Source organism: Podarcis tiliguerta (assembly GCF_965153285.1).
Source record: "Podarcis tiliguerta genome assembly, chromosome: 17".
Lineage (NCBI taxonomy): Eukaryota > Metazoa > Chordata > Lepidosauria > Squamata > Lacertidae > Podarcis > Podarcis tiliguerta.
This window is the reverse complement of record NC_139550.1, coordinates 2,107,335-2,126,486: the sequence shown is the minus strand read 5'-3', so window position 1 is coordinate 2,126,486 and position 19,152 is coordinate 2,107,335. Positions and strand designations below refer to the sequence as shown.

Here is a 19,152-nt window from a genome sequence, read left to right as displayed (position 1 = left end):
TAAGACATTGTTGATCTGTATAAAAATATTTAGCCAGAAAATCCCCACTCCGTCCCATTATCCAAATATTTTAATTCTATCTTCATTATTATGGGGAGTTATGGGTGTTAGGGCAGACCTGCCAAATGTCCCTATCTTCCGGGGACACCCCTGATTTAGAGAAGCCGTCCCGGTTTCTGATTTGATCCCAGAATGCCCCGCTTTTCTTAGGAAATCCCTAAGGAACATCATTGGATAAATGTTGTAGGGTATGGAGTTATCCAACCCATAAGCCGTCTGAAGGCAATCCTGTATAGGGAAGGTTTTTTTAACATTTTACTGTGTTTTTATATATGTTGGAAGCTGCCCAGAGTGACTGGGGCAACCCAGTAAGATGTGTGGGGTATAAATAGTGAAATTATCATTATGGAATGGGACGAAGCTATTTTTATTGGATAAATGTTGGAGGGTATGTTAGGGGAGGGATAGCACCTCTTGTGAGGGACATGTTGTGCTTCTTCTGGGGTAATCTGTCCACCTTTGGTCCTGACCCCGCACTCAGATCTCACTCGACTGTGGCTCATAGAAACTACAGTGGTACCTCGGGTTAAGAACTTACCGTATTTTTGCTCTCTTCTCATGAGGTGGTCAAAGTCTTGGAGCCTCAGCTTCAGGATCTGTCCTTCCAGTGAGCACTCAGGGCTGATTTCCTTAAGAATGGATGCGTTTGATCTTCTTGCAGTCCATGGGACTCTCAAGAGTCTCCTCCAGCACCAGAATTCAAAAGCATCCATTCTTCGGCGATCAGCCTTCTTGATGGTCCAGCTCTCACTTCCATGCATCACTACTGGGAAAACCAGAGCTTTAACTATACGGACCTTTTAGAAGAATTTAGTTTATGAGAAATATCTTTGGTTGCCAGGTGAAAATGCTCCTCTTCAGCTAGACCTTGGGCTGATTAACACCCAGTATCCTTTTAAATGTGTTTGTGGGAAGGAGGGGAGCTTTTGTTTTGTTTTGACTCTTTTTATTATGCATTTTTTTTATTTTGCACTTTTGTGCCCAGAGACCTTCGCGTGAAGGGTGTGGTATACAGATTTACTGAATAAATGCTGTTGCTGCTATTTATTTCTTAACTTTGTGTACATAATAACATAACCGAGCTCTGCAGTTTTAGGGTAATTTTTTTGAGTTTAAAAACAAGAAAAGGCGGGAATCAAACGGAACCCGCCAGCACTACTTCCTTTCAGATCTATGTTCTATTCCACACAGCCACAAAATGGCGGAAGCGCGCGGGTCTACCATTTCGTAAGTTTAGGGTTGCTCGAGACCGGGCGCTTCATTGGCGGAGGCGGGGCGGGGAGGCGGCGGCAGTTCCGGCTGAGGCGGCGCGGCCTGGTCATGGTGCCCGTGCTCCCCGGCCTGTATCTGGGCGGCGCGGGCGGCGGCCTCCCGTCTGGCGCGCCGGCCTGGGCGCTGCTGGTGGTGGACTCGGAGCCGCCCGAGGCTGGGGCGCTGTCGGGGGCGGAGGCGGTGCTGCACGTGCCCGCCCTGGACCAGCCTCACAGCGACCTCCTCAGCCACCTCGACGCCTGCGCGGAATTCCTCGGCCGCGCGCGGGAAAGGGGGGCGCGCGCCCTGGTCAGATGGTGAGGGGGGGGCAAGGAGGAATATTGTCGTCGTTATTATTAATATTATTGGTATTATTATTGTTGTTGTTGTTATTATTAGAGCGCTGCGGACGGGCAGGGGAACAATAATAATGATAATTATTATTATTAATTATCAATAATATAATAATAATAATAATAATAATAATAATTGTCATTAATTATTATTATTATATAATAATTATTATTATTATTATTAGAGCATTGCAGACTAGCAGGAGAACAACAACAATTATTATTATTATTTATTAAAGCACTGCAAACTTATTATTATTATTATAGCGCTGCAGACTGGCAGGGGAGCAATAAAAAATTATTATTATTATTATTAGAGTGCTGCAGACTGGCAGTGGAACAATAATAATTTATTATCAATTATCAGAGCGCTGCAGACTGGCAGTGGAGCAATAATAATTATTGTTGTTGCTGTTATTTTAATTATTAGAGCGTAGACTGGCAGGAGAACAACAACAACAACAATTATTATTATTATTATTAAGAGTGCTGCAAACTGGCAGTGGAACAATAAGAGTTTATTATCATTTATTAGAGCACTGCAGACTGGCAGTGGAACAATAAGAATTATTGTTACTATTATTAGAGCATTGCAGACTGGCAGTGGAACAATAAGAATTACTGTTGTTGTTATTATTAGAGCGCTGCAGACTGGCAGTGGAACGATAATAATAATTTTATTTATTTATTTATTTATTTATTTCAAACAGCGTATAATAATTATTATATAAGAAAATGATATAATATAGCAATTATTATAACAAGCAGCGCTAGGGCCCGGTTTCTGCCCCTAATTGTGCTGCTGTGTGAACCCAGAGACATTTTTGACATTGTTCTGCCACATTTTGTTGTGAAAGGCAACTTCCCATCTTTCCTGTTCAGCCGAGAAATACTTTTTATTTCTTCTCTCCCTGATGCTGAGAAATGCTTTTTACTTTTTCTGAGTCTCACGTTCCAACTGAAAAAAATACATAAAAATTATGTGGCCATCCTCACTTGACATCAAGGGCGCTGCCACACAAACAGGTTGGATATTGGCCATATATATATATATATATATATATATGTATCTATAAATCAGGGTGGTAATGACAACTGTCCCACAGATATTGAGAGAAATCAAGGGGTGCTTTTTTAGTTTTTAGTTTTTATTTTTAGCACAGCCCGCGATCGGATCCCTCCATGTCCAGCCAGAAGCCAAAGTACCGGAAAAGACGGGGTTTCTCTGGCCTTTTTTCTAACTCGGGTCTTATTACGTGTGACCTAGACATGCTGGTGCTCAAAACACAGATAACATTGAATCTTCAGTTTCTTCTGTCTCTCAGGGCATTAAAAAGAAAAAAAACACCTCCTCTAGGAGAATCCGGAAATCGCCTATACAGACAGTGAGACACGGCTGCAATGTGTTTTCTCTTTTCTTTCTTTCTCCCCCCGCAAATCCTTCCCTAGCATTAACTTTTGGCTGAACTTTCACTGTCTACTTTACCTTGTGCCCCGATGTGCTCCCAAATTTCAGCGTGTCCAACTCTTAGGCTGCACAGAAGGCGGAGCAGTCAAATAATTTTTTGTTGCTTCGTTGATTACATGTATATACAATTTGCTTAGGGACGCGGGTGGCGCTGTGGGTAAAAGCCTCAGCGCCTAGGACTTGCCGATCTCATGGTTGGCGGTTCGAATCCCCGCGGCGGGGTGAGCTCCCATCGTTCGGTCCCAGCTCCTGCCCACCTAGCACTTCGAAAGCACAATTAAGTGCAAGTAGATAAATAGGTACCGCTTTCTAGCGGGAAGGTAAACGGCGTTCCATGTGCTGCTCTGGTGCCGGGTCGCCGGAGCAGCTTCGTCACGCTGGCCATGTGACCTGGAAGTGTCTGCGGACAGCGCTGGCTCCCGGCCTCTAGAGTGAGATGAGAGCGCAACCCTAGAGTCTGTCAAGACTGGCCCGTACGGGCAGGGGTACCTTTACCTTTACCTTTACCTTACAATTTGCTTTCTGTGTTCTTTTTGATGAAGCTTGCAAAAGCCACAGCAGGCTCCATCTGGGACAGTCAATTTGCTCTTCTGTGTGAGAGACGCAGGATGCCCGTTTGAAGATGGCCACTGCCACCTGCCATTTTTTTCTGTTCTTGTACACTTCTTTTTTAAAAAAGTGGTACCCTGCTTTTAATCAATCTATCCCCACCCATAATATTTACTGAATTTCATACAAACAATAAAACAAAAATAAAAAATAGAAATAAAAGAGAAAAGAAAAAAGTGAAATAAGACATACCAAGTAATAACCAAGAATACAACCACATACGCATGTACAGTAAAAAAATTAATTAATTATTTAAACTTCCAACTTCATAAACATTTTACTTGACTTCCTCTAATCTCTTCCAACTGAATTTCCTTGTAACTAAATGTAGCAGTTTTCCAATATCATTGTTAAAAAAACAATATTCCAATTATAATTAAATTTCTTAACTTTTCTTATCGATCTATTTCTCATCTATTTATATAATCCTAATTTAATCCTAGGCCTATTTAGTTCTTTCAAGTAATTACAAATCTTTAATATTACAATATTTATTCAAGTAATCTTTAAATTTCTTCCAATCTTCTTGATATTCCTCTTCCTTCTGGTCGCGGATTCTCCTGATGAGATCGGCCATCTCCATAAAGTCCATCATCTTCATCTGCCATTCTTCTACAGATGGTAATTCTTGTGTTTTCCAAAAAATAAAAAAAAATGCTTTTAATCAATCTAGCCAACAATCAACAAAACATCATAGCCCTACCCTAAGATGTAGAATGTGTTCCCCACTTTCTCCATCAAGTCTTTTCTTTCTTTCTTTCATTCTTTCTGGTTTTGTGTACTGATTATACCGGATGCTGGTGACAAATGACAGGAGATGGCCCCTGTTAGAAATGTTTGGCTATATGGGTGTTGGTCAAATGGAGCAGGACCCTTACGCTCTTACTTTTGTGTAGGAAGTGCTGGGGGGGGGGGAAATAATTGTTCCTTGGTCCAGTATATCTGAAGGAGCGTCTCCACCCCCATCGTTCTGCCCGGACACTGAGGTCCAGCGCCGAGGGCCTTCTGGCGGTTCCCTCACTGCGAGAAGCCAAGTTACAGGGAACCAGGCAGAAGGCCTTCTTGGTAGTGGTACCCACCCTGTGGAACGCCCTCCTATTAGATGTCAAAGAGAAAAACAACTACCAAACTTTTAGAAGACATCTGAAGGCAGCCCTGTTTAGAGAAGGTTTTAATGTTTGATGCATTACAGTATTTTAATATTTTGTTGGAAGCCGCCCAGAGTGGGCGGGGTATAAAATTATTATTATTATTATTATTATTATTATTATTATTATTATTATTATTATTTTCATACAGAATTTCAACCACACTCTTGCTCTCTGTTTGTTAGGACTGGAGCAGGATAATTTTCAGGGAGGTCATGTCTTTCAGGAGGGTGGTGTGGCAGCAGGTAATGAGGGATATTGTGAAACCAGAGTACAAAATACATTGTGCATCAAAGTACACAAAGAGCATCTGGGGAGGCGTGAGCCTCTGACTCCTGAGTATAGTATTTCTAAGGGAAAAGCTGTTGATATATAAGTATATCTTCCAAAGTTGTCATGAGAAATGTGTGTGCAGTGCTCTATTCCCTGAGTACAAGTGAATTGTAAGAAAGATGTTCTCTAGGGGGAAATGCAGTTTGAAGGGAATGAAGGATCTGGGTATTTTTTTTAGGGGGGGGGGTTTCCATTTTTTGTTGTGTGTGACCATATTTTATTGGGTGTCTCCTTGTTTTGTTTTGTTTTCAGTCAAGCTGGAGTCAGCCGGAGTGTTGCTGTTGTGACTGCCTATTTAATGAAAGCCAATAAACTCCCTTTTGAAGAGGCCTATGCCTTTGTCCAGGCCATCAAACCAGATGCCAAGTGCGTTTTTATTTGATAAAATTTGTTTTCCTTCCTTGTGAAGATTGGAATGTAATCAGAAGGCTCCCCCCCCCCCCCTTGTTCCAGAATGAATGAAGGCTTCGAGTGGCAACTGAAACTCTATGAAAAAATGGGCTGTGAAGTCGATGTGACCAGTACTATTTACAAACAGTATCGTTTGCAAAAGGTTACAGAGAAATATCCTGGTAAGGAAATAGAAGTGCTTTTCTAATCTCTTAACATTGGGCTAGAAATGACTACATACAAATTCAGCTACTGTATTCAGATTGGAACTGAACTTGCGTTATTGAACTCTACTTGAATTGCTCCCCAGCCCAATGTTCTTCCACCTGGAATGGGTAATAACAAAACTCTGTAATAAATAGCACTCTTTTTCAAACATGAGTTGTGTAAGAGATAGACTAGTAAGCTTGAATTCTTAAAGCATGGATACATGTTACTGACTGCTGTTGGAAATCGCCCCCACCCATGGCTACTAGCCTTGGTACATTGAATACTTGCCGTGTAAGACCAGCTTCACCTCTCATTTTCCCTGCTCATTTCCCAACCTCTAGTTAAAATTCGCTTCTGAGAAGAATTAAACGAAGACAAACAGCACAGTGAGAAAGTCAGACGGCAACTTCTTCACTGTATTCTTAGCTTTCCATATTTCTTTAGCTTTTTCTACCTGCTAGTGTTGAATTCTTCAGAATCTTCAGCAGCTGGAGCTGTTGCTTGACAGAGGAGTGCAATTCGGAGCCAAATTCCCAGCGAAGGGGAAATAATTCCCACAGTTCAGCTTTCTGTCCCATGGACGCAGGAGTCCACAATCTTAAGTTTGAGTTTGGTAGCTGGGAATTATTTCTAGTAGCCAGTGGGAATATATTTAAAGTACAGTGGTACCTCGGGTTATATATGCTTCAGGTTACATACGTTTCCGGTTACAGACTCCGCTAACCCAGAAATAGTACCTCGGGTTAAGTACTTTGCTTCGGGATAAGAACAGAAATCGGGCGGTGGCGGCACAGCGGCAGCAGAAGGCCCCATTAGCTAAAGTGGTGCTTTAAGAACAGTTTCAGGTTAAGAACAGACCTCTGGGACGAATTAAGTACTTAACCCGAGGTACCACTGTATCCCTGAACACATGCAGAGTGTTTTTCTCTTTCCACAAATGAGTGCGATCTGTCCTCCAAATAAAATTGCTGTGCTGTCCCTGCATGTCTCTAAATTAAACACTTCCTTCCCCTCTATAGTACAGCATATACTTAACTAAGGAACACAGACACCCCCATCCCAAAGTCAAATCTAGGTATTTCAACATTCCCATCGGGTATCATCTCTATTCTGGGCTCTTCATTCCCCCAGTTGGTTCTGAGGAAGTTGGTGCAACAAATCTTTTCCCCCTTGTCTGATGTGGGACATGGGGTGAGAGAGGCCAGCTAGAAGTGCACTCAGCTGCAAAAGGCAGTTGTTGGGAGGAGCCCAGCGGTTTGATATCTTCTTCCGAGGAAACTTGCAGAAGCAGGATCTGCCAGTAGGTAGGCTGCAAAAAGCCTCCAACCTTGCTATACTATGAATAATCGAGCACACCTAAACTTGATCTCATTTGTGCAAGAGCAGAACTCAGTTTTCAGCAATCTTTCCTCCAGGAGAATCCACTCCTGGTTTTCTTTTGGCACATGCCAGCTTCCTTTCTCTGTAACAGCCCTGCTTTGGCTCCTCTCCCCAACCTTTCTATTACTCAGTCATTTAGAAATTAGGTAAAGTGAATGGAGTTTTTGTAAAAACGTTCTAATTTCAGACTTTACTGATTACTGGTCTGTCTTAAGGTGCTTGTGTGTAAAGGTCTTAAGCTTTAGGGTGACAGTTTTGGGCTACAGTCTCATGTGTTCCTTCTCCCTTTTCAATTCAACTTGTACAAATGCCTCCTTTTCAGTTTTTTATTTTGTAATCAGACCTTGTGTGTGTACCAAATCTCAACAGTCTAAATTATGCGGAAGCACATTCACATTTTTATGTTCCTATGAATGAGGCCGATATGTGTAATTCTTTCTTTTCTTTTCTCATTATCAAGCTGCATAAGGGAACAGTTGAGGCAAGTCTCAATGGCATCCTTGGTTTAGAATTTTGTTATCATTTTCAGGTTGGACTAAATCAAATATGAAGACCCAAAGAATGGGCTTTGCTTGCATTAAGTATAATAAAGTCGCTTCTTCTTCTCCTCCTCCTCCTCCTCTCTCCCTCTCTCTCTCTCTCTCTCTCTCTCTGTGTGTGTGTGTGTGTGTAAAGGAATCTTTCTTGGTTTCCTGTCTTGCTGTCAGGATGGTGCTTTGTGCTACAACAGAACTTAGGCACATGCACAGAGTGCTTGTGAAGCATTTTTCACAATGTAAAGGCTAAAGAGCAAGCGGTCCATGTTATGTAAGACGTAAAGCTGGTTGGAATTGCAGAAATATGAATCCTCCACTTTCTAGTACCTCTGCTCAGTGAAGGAAGTGAGGATCCTGTAAGCGTATTTTATAAAACACAGTGTTTCAACTGGAGGAATAGTATAATCTGTTAAAACCAATGAAAAGTCAAAGTCGCGAGTTAGCTTTCGAGTTTCACAAAACTCTTCCTCAAGCTGGATGCTAACAAGGCTGATAACATCAAACAGAGTTAAAGGTTTGTGTTGCAGGTAGGAAGCTGGGGGGAAGCCCCATTTGCAAGATGTGACAGTCTTCAGATGGCACTTCCGGAAGTTCTTCACAAATTTACCTGGATATTTTCTAATAAAAAGATTGCAACATTTCCCCTTCTGCTTGGCAGAGGCTTGTGAGCTGTAATTAATAATAATATTTATTAGCTATTTATATAGTATAATGTATGAATATAACACTTTACAAGGAGGTATCTGCCCCAAGTGGCTTGCTTACAGCCTAGGAATATATTACAGTGGTACCTCGGGTTAAGTACTTAATTCGTTCCGGAGGTCCGTACTTAACCTGAAACTGTTCTTAACCTGAAGCACCACTTTAGCCAATGGGGCCTCCCGCTGCCGCCGCGCCGCCGGAGCACGATTTCTGTTCTCATCCTGAAGCAAATTTATTAACCTGAAGCACTATTTCTGGGTTAGCGGAGTCTGTAACCTGAAGCGTATGTAACCTGAGGTACCACTACTCTGTGCTCAGTCTTTTTTTCATCGTTAGCATGCCTCTTGGCTCCTGGTGCTTCATATGAGGCATGGCACTTTCTCAGGCACAGAAAAAGAGGCACACGGTGGCATGAACCAGCAACCCTCCCTAATTAGATGTAGACATGTTCTCATTACAACGAGCAACAAAGACGTAGTCGCAAATGTCTTGCTTTGTATCTGATTCCTTTTTGCGCACGGCCAGCATAAGAACACACCTCAGTTTGGTCTTTCTAACAAGCATTTCTTAAAGTTAGGATCTGCCACCCCAGTTTTGTACATGGACTTAGACAGTCATGCTCAAGGTTAATCTGTTTTCCACATGGAACTCAGCTTTGCCTGTAAGTCAGGCACGGCCAAACTTGGCCCTCCAGCTGTTTTGGGACTACAATTCCCATCATCCCTGACCACTGGTCCTGTTAGCTAGGGATGATGGGAGTTGTAGTCCCAAAACAGCTGGAGGGCCAAGTTTGGCCATGCCTGCTGTAAGTCATCTCATTACTGTTCCATGGCAAGAAACTTAAAAGTATCCTACTGTCAATCAAAAGCGATGCTACCTTTTGTTACGGGAAAGCTCTTCCTCTTCTAGCCAGATTTGCAACCTTGCTGTCTTTTCTTTCAGGTATCCCCTCCTCCCAAGGAGCAGAACCTTTAAATTCTTCCCCCAAAGGATTGAATTGTTCACCCAGTCCATTTGCTCAGTCTCTGTGGGTTCCTCCAGGATGGATTGTTCTTGCCCTAGCTAGTAGCTCCCCCCTCCTGTCTCCTCTGCTTGACTCCTTTCTTTTTGTCTGTCTGTGTTCGTTATTTTTCTCAGATCTAGTCTGGAAGTTAAAGGGAGCGCACAGGCTTATTCTCCCCTTTTAAGGCACACTTTCTGCTTTTCGCCATTTGGGGCAGGGGGTTCAAGGAAAACCTAGGTCGCTTGCTTGGGAATTGCACCATGTGGGTCTTGGAGGATCTTTAGAATCCTTGCCTGCATTGCAGCCGTTTCCCCGGTTATCCCCAGATAAAAAGTGGTATCCTGTTATCTGAGAGTCAGGTTGTCTGACCACCCAAAAATTTGTACTTGGCCGCTCCAAAAACCCCAGACTCTTGAATAACACTGAATCTTGGGATATTCACTCTTTGGCACTGCAACTCTTGCATTTCTCTCTTTCACTTCCGTTTTCCTGATCTTGCTCTTCTTTCTACCCTCGGGTGGCCCAAACTTGCGCAATTCACACTTCAAGCTTTCATTTCCCCCCCTCCTAGGCCTCCATTACAGCCTGCAAGATCCCTAGTGCCCCTTCTCTTCTCCTAAAATGCAGTAGTAATACTTTCCGCTTTCATCTCTCTCCATAGAAACCAGTGTGTTCAGATGTAATGTGTGATCAGGGACACATGTAGGCAGCAGAGGAGAAGGCTGGAAACTGAGGTGCAGTAATAGGGGGAAGAACATGCAACATGTGCTTTTGGGGCCAGGTGGTTGTGCCAAAGGTTTCACAGAAAATGTGGCTTTTTAGGGTGGATTTGAAAAAAGCAAGAGAGTGGGAGTATCACAGGCTCTAGGCCAGGCATAGGCAAACTCAGCCCTCCAGATGTTTTGGCACTACAACTCCCATCATCCCTAGCTAACAGGACCAGTGATCAGGGATAATGGGAGTTGTAGTCCCAAAACATCTGGAGGGCTGAGTTTGCCTATGCCTGCTCTAGGCATTGGGCAGCAATGGAGAAGGAATGATCCAAAGGAGCAGAAGACTTACCCCCCCCCCGGCTCCTTTGGGAGGAAGGGAGGGATATGGATTCAATAAACAAACTAAAACGAGACCTTTGGGCGACTGGGGGTGAAGTGAACAAGTAGTCATGGGTTTGAACGCGCCTGGATAGAAGAGTGGAGATGTAAGGGGCAAGGCTATTGATGGTTTTGAAGGCAGGGATGCAGGATCCAGGAGTGGATAGGACTTTCTTAGATTACTGCCAGAGAGACACAGAACTACATAAGTGCTGGCTTTTATAGTTTCAAAAAGAGGGATGGTTGCTGCTTTCCCCCCTAGCATGCTGTGGGGCAAACAGATCATTTGCACCAAGCACTAACTTAATTCATTTGCAAAGAACTTCCTGGATAATCTACTTAAGATACATAAGTTCTTAACCCGAGGTACCGCTGTATTGCAAATAGGCTTCCACTATGCCCTTTATCATCAGCATATTTCTCCTACCCCTTTTGTTTAACATCCAGCCTGCTCAAGAGTTCCATGAAATGCAAAAGTTAGTGTACTGCTTTGGGACTTTGAGGTGAATATAATAAAGGTATCATGGCACCTTGAACTTCTTGAAGGAAAAGTGGGCTATAAATGAATTACCGTATTTTTTGCTCTATAAGACTCACCTTTTCCCTTCTAAAAAGTAAGGGGAAATGTGTGTGTGTCTTATGGAGCAAATGCAGGCTGCGCAGCTATCACAGAAGTCAGAACAGCAAGAGGGATTGTTGCTTTCACTGCGCAGCGATCCGTCTTGCTGTTCTGGCTTCTGAGATTCAGAATTTTTTCCCCTCTTGTTTTCCTCCTCCAAAAACTAGGTGCGTCTTGTGGTCTGGTGCGTCTTATAGAGTGAAAAATACGGTAAATAAGTGAAGCAGGTACTGCTGCTTTTGTTTTAAAATTTTTTTAATGGATCAACACAGCTGATAGCATGTTTATGTGAAATTGGTTTTTGAAATGATCTCATAAAGTGAGAATAAATGCACATCTGAGTATAGGCTTTTTTTAATGAAGGAAGGAGTCCTCTGTAGGCACTTACAACCACAATAGTTCCTTTATGGTATTTATTGGGACAAAAGCTTTCTTTTTTAAAAAGCAGATATTATTGCAAAGTCCCCTGAACATTTTGCTTCAGGATAATATATAAATGCAGTAAACCAATACAAGCTTTTAATGTTTAATGATGACTGTCTGCAAGTTTATAAATGCACCGTTGCTTCTTCTTTTCAGAGCTACGAAATCTGCCGCGAGATGTCTTTGCAGTTGATCCAAGCACTGTACAGCAAACTCCAAACACTGAGGTTCTGTACAGGTGTAGAAAGTGCAGGTATGGGGCTCTACAAATATATTTATTAGATGTATATCCTGCTCTGTCCTGTGACTTCCAGCAGTTATTTTCAAATAGTAACACTTCTGTCCCCATGGATCTGGTCTGGGGAGCCGAAAAGGTGTCCCGTCTTGATTTACTTGGTTCACACAAATAAATGTAGTATTTGTGCTGGCTAATAAACGTTGTGATGCAAGAGTCCTCGCCAAGGCTGTGTTTTGGCAAGCTTTTAGTAAAACCATATTTCTGTGGAAGTTTTGAGTAATTTATTGTGTGGAAAAATATATCTCTTCTGACTTGTAGGGCACCTTATTCTGATAGGTAAAACTGACCATGTTCTTGCAAATTGCACAAGATGTGGTAAACTTGTTTTTGTGAGTGGATGTCAAATTGAAGAAGATGGGAAGGTGATTTACTATTCTGCTGTACCCCCAAAAATGGGTGCAGATAAAAAAGTAGAATCAGGCAGAAAGGTCCCCACCTAATCATCTCTGCAATAAGCTAGGTTTCTATGCATTTCCCCCATGAGGACAGCATCCATCATTCACTTTCTACGTGCAGTTTGAAGTGACACTGTCCCAATACAGATTTACCCCTTTGTCTGCCTTTATGATAACTGGCTCAGTGTCCCAGATATACAGCAGCGAATAGATTATATATAAATAATACTTGAAAAATGGAGATGTTGGTCAGAATGTGTAAGGAAAGGGAAAGATGCCCAGGGCTAAGGCTCTGTAGCAGAGCAAGAAAACAATTTGGTTTTAATTAACCCTCGTGGGCAATATATAATATAAAATAGAAGGAAACAGTGCTATAAACGTTTTGGAACTTAATGCGGCAGCAGAGCGAGCTTTCTGAAGGAGCCATGGTGATTTGGTGTCTCATTAGACTGCACAGCCATGAGATCTGCCTTGCTGGAGGTGAGAGTGGAAGTGTCAAATGAGATAACCTGCGGCTCTTAGCAGCTCATGTCCTTTGGCAGTGCTCCCTGGTTACTGCTGAGAGGCAGTGGCATGCCTGCCAATTGCTTGATTTGGGGAGAACTCTGCAGATGGTGGCAGGAGAGACCCGATCCTTCCTTTTCCCCCTTGTAGCAGCCCTTGTTATCTTGCAGGCAAACTGATAGCAGCTACATGAGAATTGGGCGTTGGATGCGTATTACTTAAGTGACCCATTGAACAAAGATCTGGAGCCGATCTGAACGCATTTGATTGCACATGCCAACTTTAGTGTTCTTTGTGTCTGACCCGATTACAAGTTTGCTTGCTGGCCGACTAAGATGTCCTCTTGGCCTGTTGTCCTGATCTCCTAGCCTACCTGGCAGTAAGTCAGTGTGCCAAGTCCAAGTTCAAAATCCAAGGGTCAATCAGTACAAGCCACACCCAGAGTCAGAAATCCAAAGTCCAAAGGTCAGGAAAGGAGGTTCAGGGTCAGTCCAAGTAGCCAAGCCTGAAGTTCTGCAGTTAGAATACAGTCCAGCATCAAACCCAAAGTGCAGTCCTGTGGAGGTCCAAGAGCACCCAAGTCAAGGTCCCTCAACATGGGCAATTCAACAGACACAGCACCTCAGCTTTGCTGCCCTATTATACTATACCTGCTGATTGCAGCATCTGGGCTTGATGAGTCATGTGACCCTCACCTGCTCCCAGTCTACTCCAGCACACTTCTTCCCAGAACTAGAGAGCCCCACCTGGCCAGCTACGGAGCTGGGCTGTGGGGCCTTGCCTGCCTTAGCCTTCTGGAGCACCCTGCCTGCTGCCTCCGACACCTCAGAGCCTGCTGTGTACATGGAGACAGGGGGCCCTCTGGCTCTGGGTCCTGTTGCTCTGGTTCCTGTTCACTGACCCCCATCCCCTCGCCCTCCTCTGCCCCCCTGTGAGTACTTCCTACACCAACATCTCCTTCCCCATCCCCAGCTTGCCCTGGTGTGTCCCAAGTCCTGGCCACACCTTTCGCTGGAATCCTCCTCCTCCTCCCTGTAGTCCTGATAATTCAGAGAACCTATTGGGACTAGCATGGCAACATTCCCACACCTGTATAGGCGACGACTATTTCAGGTGTATCCAATTGATGTGTGATCACTGGTGTGCAGGTCCCTTTGGATCTGGAAGAAGGCAGAACAGGGCAGGGCGCTCAGCCGATGTGTGTAGGGGCTGGGAATCGAACCCCTGCGCAAAATGGTTGCTGCCTGAATATGTAATAGGGTTGTGGTATAGGATGTGGTTGCCTTCTGGTCTTGCTGTGCAAAGTGTGTATTCGTTTAAAAATGCAAAAAAATGAAGATCCAATTCTAAACGATTGTTGTGGGCCTACCCAGTAGTCTTGGCCAGAAATGACCGCCTGGGTTAATTTATTGCAGGTTGCTTGCAAATGCCTTATCCTTTGACCATATTGGAGATACATGGGAATTCCAATTAGGCTTCAGCAGTCAGATCAGGAGAGCTGCCTACATAACCAAAATAACATCTTTAGAAGAATGGAAGAAGGATTTCATGCTAAATTAATGCATGGATTAAAGAACTTATGAAAGTGGCAATATGAAAACCTGTTAACGTGCGAAAGAATGTGTTTGCTTTATGATTAGGAACTCCCACAATGAATTTTTCTGTTGACTCACAGTTTCTTCCTCACATCTTATTGATGTGAAAGATAGTTTAGATACAGTATATTTTTGCTTTTGATTATATGTTTCTTTCATTTCATATGCTTTAATGAACAAAGATGACATTTCTTTCAGATACCTTTCCAAGTCATTCTGTTCCCTTTGTTTCTGGGCGACAGGCGGCTGCTCTTTCGAAGTTCAAGCATCTTGTCTCATGATGAAGGCAAGGGACCTGCCGCTTTTGCTCATAAGAGGCTTTCAAGACCTGCCCCTTTTCACTATGATGACCAGTCTAGGTGTACTTCTTACTTCATTGAGCCTGTGCAGTGGATGGAACCTGCACTCTTAGGAGTGATGGATGGACAGGTGAGGGGAAACAGTCACAGTTTGAATCTTTGGAAATCTTCAGCTAGTTAGCTAAGAAAACGGCAGCAAAGCAAGCAGTGAGCTGAAGGGGAACCTGAACCGTGGAACCTCGGTTGTCGAACATTTCGGAAGTTGAACATTTCAGCTTTTGAATGCCGACAACCCGGAAGTGAATGCTCCCATTTTCGAACACGCCTCAGAAGTCGAAGGGCTTCTGAGGCGCATTTCTCTATTTTCTCAGTGGATTTTGCCGACCAGCAATTGCGCCTCAGTTGTCGAACGTTTCAGAAGTCGAACAGTCTTCCGGGACGGATTACATTTGACAACCACGGTTCCACTGTATTTAAAAGTGCACTGGAGCTGAGAAAATGATGGGCTTGTCGGGGATTTTATAGGACCCATGGATACTTGTCTGCATGTGTGAGTGTGGATTGTTTGCAGGAAGAGAGAGGTTGGGTAGCAGAACTTAAGATGCCGAGTAATGTGGCCAGAGGAGGCCAGATTTTATGTTGATCTGAACGAACCAGTCCAGTCTTTAGAGTTGTAGATCCATAGCGATAGTTAGTTTTGAAGTTTATCTTTTCCTGTACTCAGAGATGAGATGAAGCATTAAGCACTTTGTTTGTCTTGTTCTCTTGCAGCTTCTGTGCCCAAAATGTACATCAAAGCTGGGCTCCTTCCATTGGCAAGGTGAGCAATGTTCGTGCGGCCATTGGGTGACCCCTGCCTTCCAAATTCACAAGAGTCGTGTGGATGAAGTAAAAGGACTGCTGCCCATGGGTACTGTAAAAAGGTGAACTTGGTTTGTACTTCCGCAGTCCAGTCAGTGGCCTCGTTCCTGTTTAAAGGATTGTGTTTCCTATAGGTTTACAGCAAGTGATACGTACGACAGAACCAGTTGAACTCCACGTTGAGTGTTTCCAGGAAAGCCGTTTTGTACTGGAATACCTAGACTTCATGTGTCATTTAAAAAAAGGAAAAAAGAAAGAGGAGCAGGCCCTAGGGGTAAGCCAGAGCTGGGGGCAAGATTAGGACTGTGGCATGTGGTAATGAGGGCAGTAACCATTCTCTCTGCATCACGGTTCTGATGAAGATCTCACCTCCCTACTCTTCCTGTATGCTATGGTCCTGACTTTTATCAGCCTCCACCGTCCCCATGCCTACGGTTTCTTCAAAACGAAACCAAGATGTGTGCAGTGCAATTTGTTGCTTGTCCCTAGCTTGTTCACTTGTTTCGTCAAGAAATTTTCCAAAATGCTCTGCATCCAGAGGGTTTTCATAAACAAACCCGCTTGGTTTTAGCGTCCAAAAGACTATTAAGGAAAAGTAATTAGGGAGACACTGCAGCTGTTAGATTGCTATAAAATAGCATTCTGAAATTTGATAGTTTTGGTGCAAAATATGATTGGATGTTTGGGAATACAGAACAGGAAAAGAACTCGTCATGATGATACAGAAGTGCCAGCCACTGGATGCCTGGTGTCTAATTATCACTTTCAACTGGATTGTAACTTGGAAAAGGACTATCAGAAAAACCGCTTTGCAAGTGTCTCTGGTGACGGTTGATTTATCAGCAATAAGTTATATGTTATGATTTCCTACATCATGAGGGTTTATAACAATCTGTTGTGAAATGGATCCAAATTACAGGTAGCCAGCATTTGCTGAATCACTTGACTGACAAAGATTAGTATTGGTTTCTAGGTCATTTGTTGAAAGGGTTTGTAATCTTTTCCCAACGAGGTATTATGCTCTGTATGCAAATTGCATTTCGAAATTAAAAAAATTTACTGAAAACTTGGTATGTGAGTTAATGGTAGGGGAGGGGAATTGGTAGGCTGCTACATTACAGAGATGCTCAGTTGTCGAAGATAATTAAGAAAACAGCACTGTCTGCAGATCTAAAGCAAGATGAGAAATACTAAATATGCTTTGGAAGTATATTTTCATTAACAGGGAGTTTCTAAGGGCTGGGCTGCTCACATCAACTGATAGGGGACTTGCAACTTGCACATCTTGGAAGTACAAGTATTTGTTGATGTCTAAATATATGCACAATCCCTACTTTATGTATGTTTCATCCTTTTCCACGGGACATGGTATTGCTTAATTCCCCTTGAGCAAGTTTCAGGTTAATACACTTAAAAGGTTCCAAACATATTTCCATGTTTCCTTATTTTGCATATTCTGTTTTTTTTAAAAAGCAAAAGCTGAGATTTTAAAACAAAAGCTGAGATTCTTGTGAAATAGATTTTAGAATGAAATGTGACACAAATTAGGCCAAGGCATTGGACAACCATAAAATTGGAAGGGTTGGTAAAACTCTGGGGTTGAAGAAGTTAATGCCAACACATGAGTGGGGGAAAAAAAAGATTCAGTGGATGGGTATGGGGTTTTGTTTTTAGTGTATGGAGGGGGGCAAGAAGATGTTTAGTGAGGCAGATATTAGTTCAGGTAATATATTGGTCCAAAGGTTAGAAGAGGCAAATTCGTAATATTATAGCAGATCTTTCTTGGCTCAGAAATGTACAGTATTTGGGTTAACACAGAACACTTAAGCAAGCTAGAAATGTGTGTGTAGAGTCTGACCTTTGTTTTGCAGTTCCACAGTTAAACCCATTGAGGTTTTTTTCCTGGATAAAATGGTGGCCCCTCCCTCCATCACTAGAAGAGTTGCGTGTAGAATTCTGTAGCTGATGATAAGGGATTAAGCTCAGGAGTGAATATAATTGGATTAATTAAGACTTCGGAAGCAGGAAGAAATAAAAACTTTGCACCCTGAAACCCAGCACATGGGAAGCCACACAAAATGTACAGTTGGCTTTATAACAGATACATATTTGAATATGAATTGTAATTTGACACTGAAAAAATGTGGCCGTTACTGGATTTTAGTAATTGAAAATTAATAAAAATTATTTACAAAAAAATCATAAGGAAGAGTTGCGTGTGACATGAAAGCCCGTTTACAAATTAAGAAACAGAAAAGGAAACATTGAGGTTCGACCTGCGTTGGCATAGTAGAACTTTGCAAAATGCTGAAGCACACCTCATCCTGGGGTAAGAAGCTGCGCCGTCAAAACCAAACTCTGCTACAATCGGTTTTTGCTTTCACTGTTCTTGAGAAGCACACTGAAGGAAACGTTCAGGCCCCATGGCTTGCTCTGTGGTTACGACACACCTGTGTTGCTCAGGAGAGCTAAAAGGCTTCCAGCTCTTGAACTTTGACCACAGCTATGAAATGACGATAGCCTCTTGGGCTTTTTCAAGGTACTGTTCCCCACGCGTGCCCTCTTGCACAGCGATGTGTATAATAGTGCAAGAATAAACCCACGGTTTGCGCTGGTGGAGTTTCTGACTGCTATATTGTTCAGACAATGCACAAAGAACTAGAATTTCTTACATTGTTAGAGTAGCGATAAATTGCTGGTCCAATAAAACATTCACTGATTAGTAATCAAATAACATTCAGTATTCACAATAAAGTGCCCTGTAATTGTGCTAGACATCTGGAAATTCTTTTATTCTCTCACCAGGAAATTACTGTGTCCTATATAAATACACATTTTATTGCATTTGCTGTATGTTTTCTTGACGTAAGTTTGCTGGCTCATTCTTGAGAGATGCTTCTTCATTTATGCTTCTCAACTATCCCAAACCCAGTGCATGTCCTACACTGCCGATTGCAGCTCTGGGCTCCTTTGGGAGAAAGGATGGGATATATGGTAAGTTTAATTAATAATACTGTTTATTCAGAAGTAAAGTCTCACCGGTTCAGTGGGATTTACTCCAAGTAATCATGTTTCTTGAGAGATTTTTGCAAACCAGCTAGCTTCAAGATTTCTCGACTGCAGCGTTTTCAAGGTTTCGTTTAATTTGTTTTTACAAGTTGATGAAAACAACCGTTTAAAAGCATGTTGGCTTAAATGAAGTCAAATAATAATAGAAAGCTGAATCAGTTGTCAGCAACGATTAGCTTCACGTTTTAAATGCTAATTTATTGTTTTGAGCTGTGTTGAAATGGATCTATGCATTGTTGAATAGAAAGTGACATCTAGAGGTGGTTTGTATTACTGCACTTTTTGGTTGGGTTGATAATGGTTCTTAGTAAACGCTACTGTTTACTTCGTTAAATAGAGCTGTACGAAACATAGCTGCCTATTATGTTCACTTTGTGATTTCCCCACCCATTCATTATAAATTACTGGACAAATTTCTTAACCTAGAATGATTAATTCATGGTCAGTAGAATAGCCAGGCTGAATCAGAAAAGTATAGCTGTTTAGCCTGCAATTACAATCCTTTGTTGTTTCCTCTTTTTTTTTTGAAAATGCAGGAAATGTTGCTGCCAACCA

The 19,152-nt window shown here is 42.6% G+C and overlaps 1 protein-coding gene across 1 annotated transcript; it reads left to right on the top strand.

Annotated features, from left to right (window-relative positions):
* Window positions 1-1,342: 1,342 nt before the first annotated feature.
* On the top strand, window positions 1,343-16,594 carry DUSP12 (dual specificity phosphatase 12). The gene is made up of 6 exons (XM_083420573.1): window positions 1,343-1,628; window positions 5,475-5,588; window positions 5,676-5,794; window positions 11,733-11,829; window positions 14,611-14,797; window positions 15,439-16,594. The coding sequence occupies exons 1-6, from the start codon at window positions 1,381-1,383 to the stop codon at window positions 15,592-15,594; spliced, it is 921 nt and encodes a 306-aa protein (XP_083276699.1). The 5' UTR covers window positions 1,343-1,380; the 3' UTR covers window positions 15,595-16,594.
* The last annotated feature ends 2,558 nt before the right edge of the window (window positions 16,595-19,152 follow it).

What these genes read in the sequence shown, in the direction of transcription:
- DUSP12 (XM_083420573.1), top strand. Translation starts at nt 1,381, where the DNA reads ATGGTGCCCGTGCTCCCCGGCCTGTATCTGGGCGGCGCGGGCGGCGGC. An exon ending in GCCATCAAACCAGATGCCAA is followed by an intron (nt 5,589 to 5,675) that starts GTGCGTTTTTAT and finishes CCCTTGTTCCAG; the next exon opens with AATGAATGAAGGCTTCGAGT. An exon ending in GGTTACAGAGAAATATCCTG is followed by an intron (nt 5,795 to 11,732) that starts GTAAGGAAATAG and finishes TCTTCTTTTCAG; the next exon opens with AGCTACGAAATCTGCCGCGA.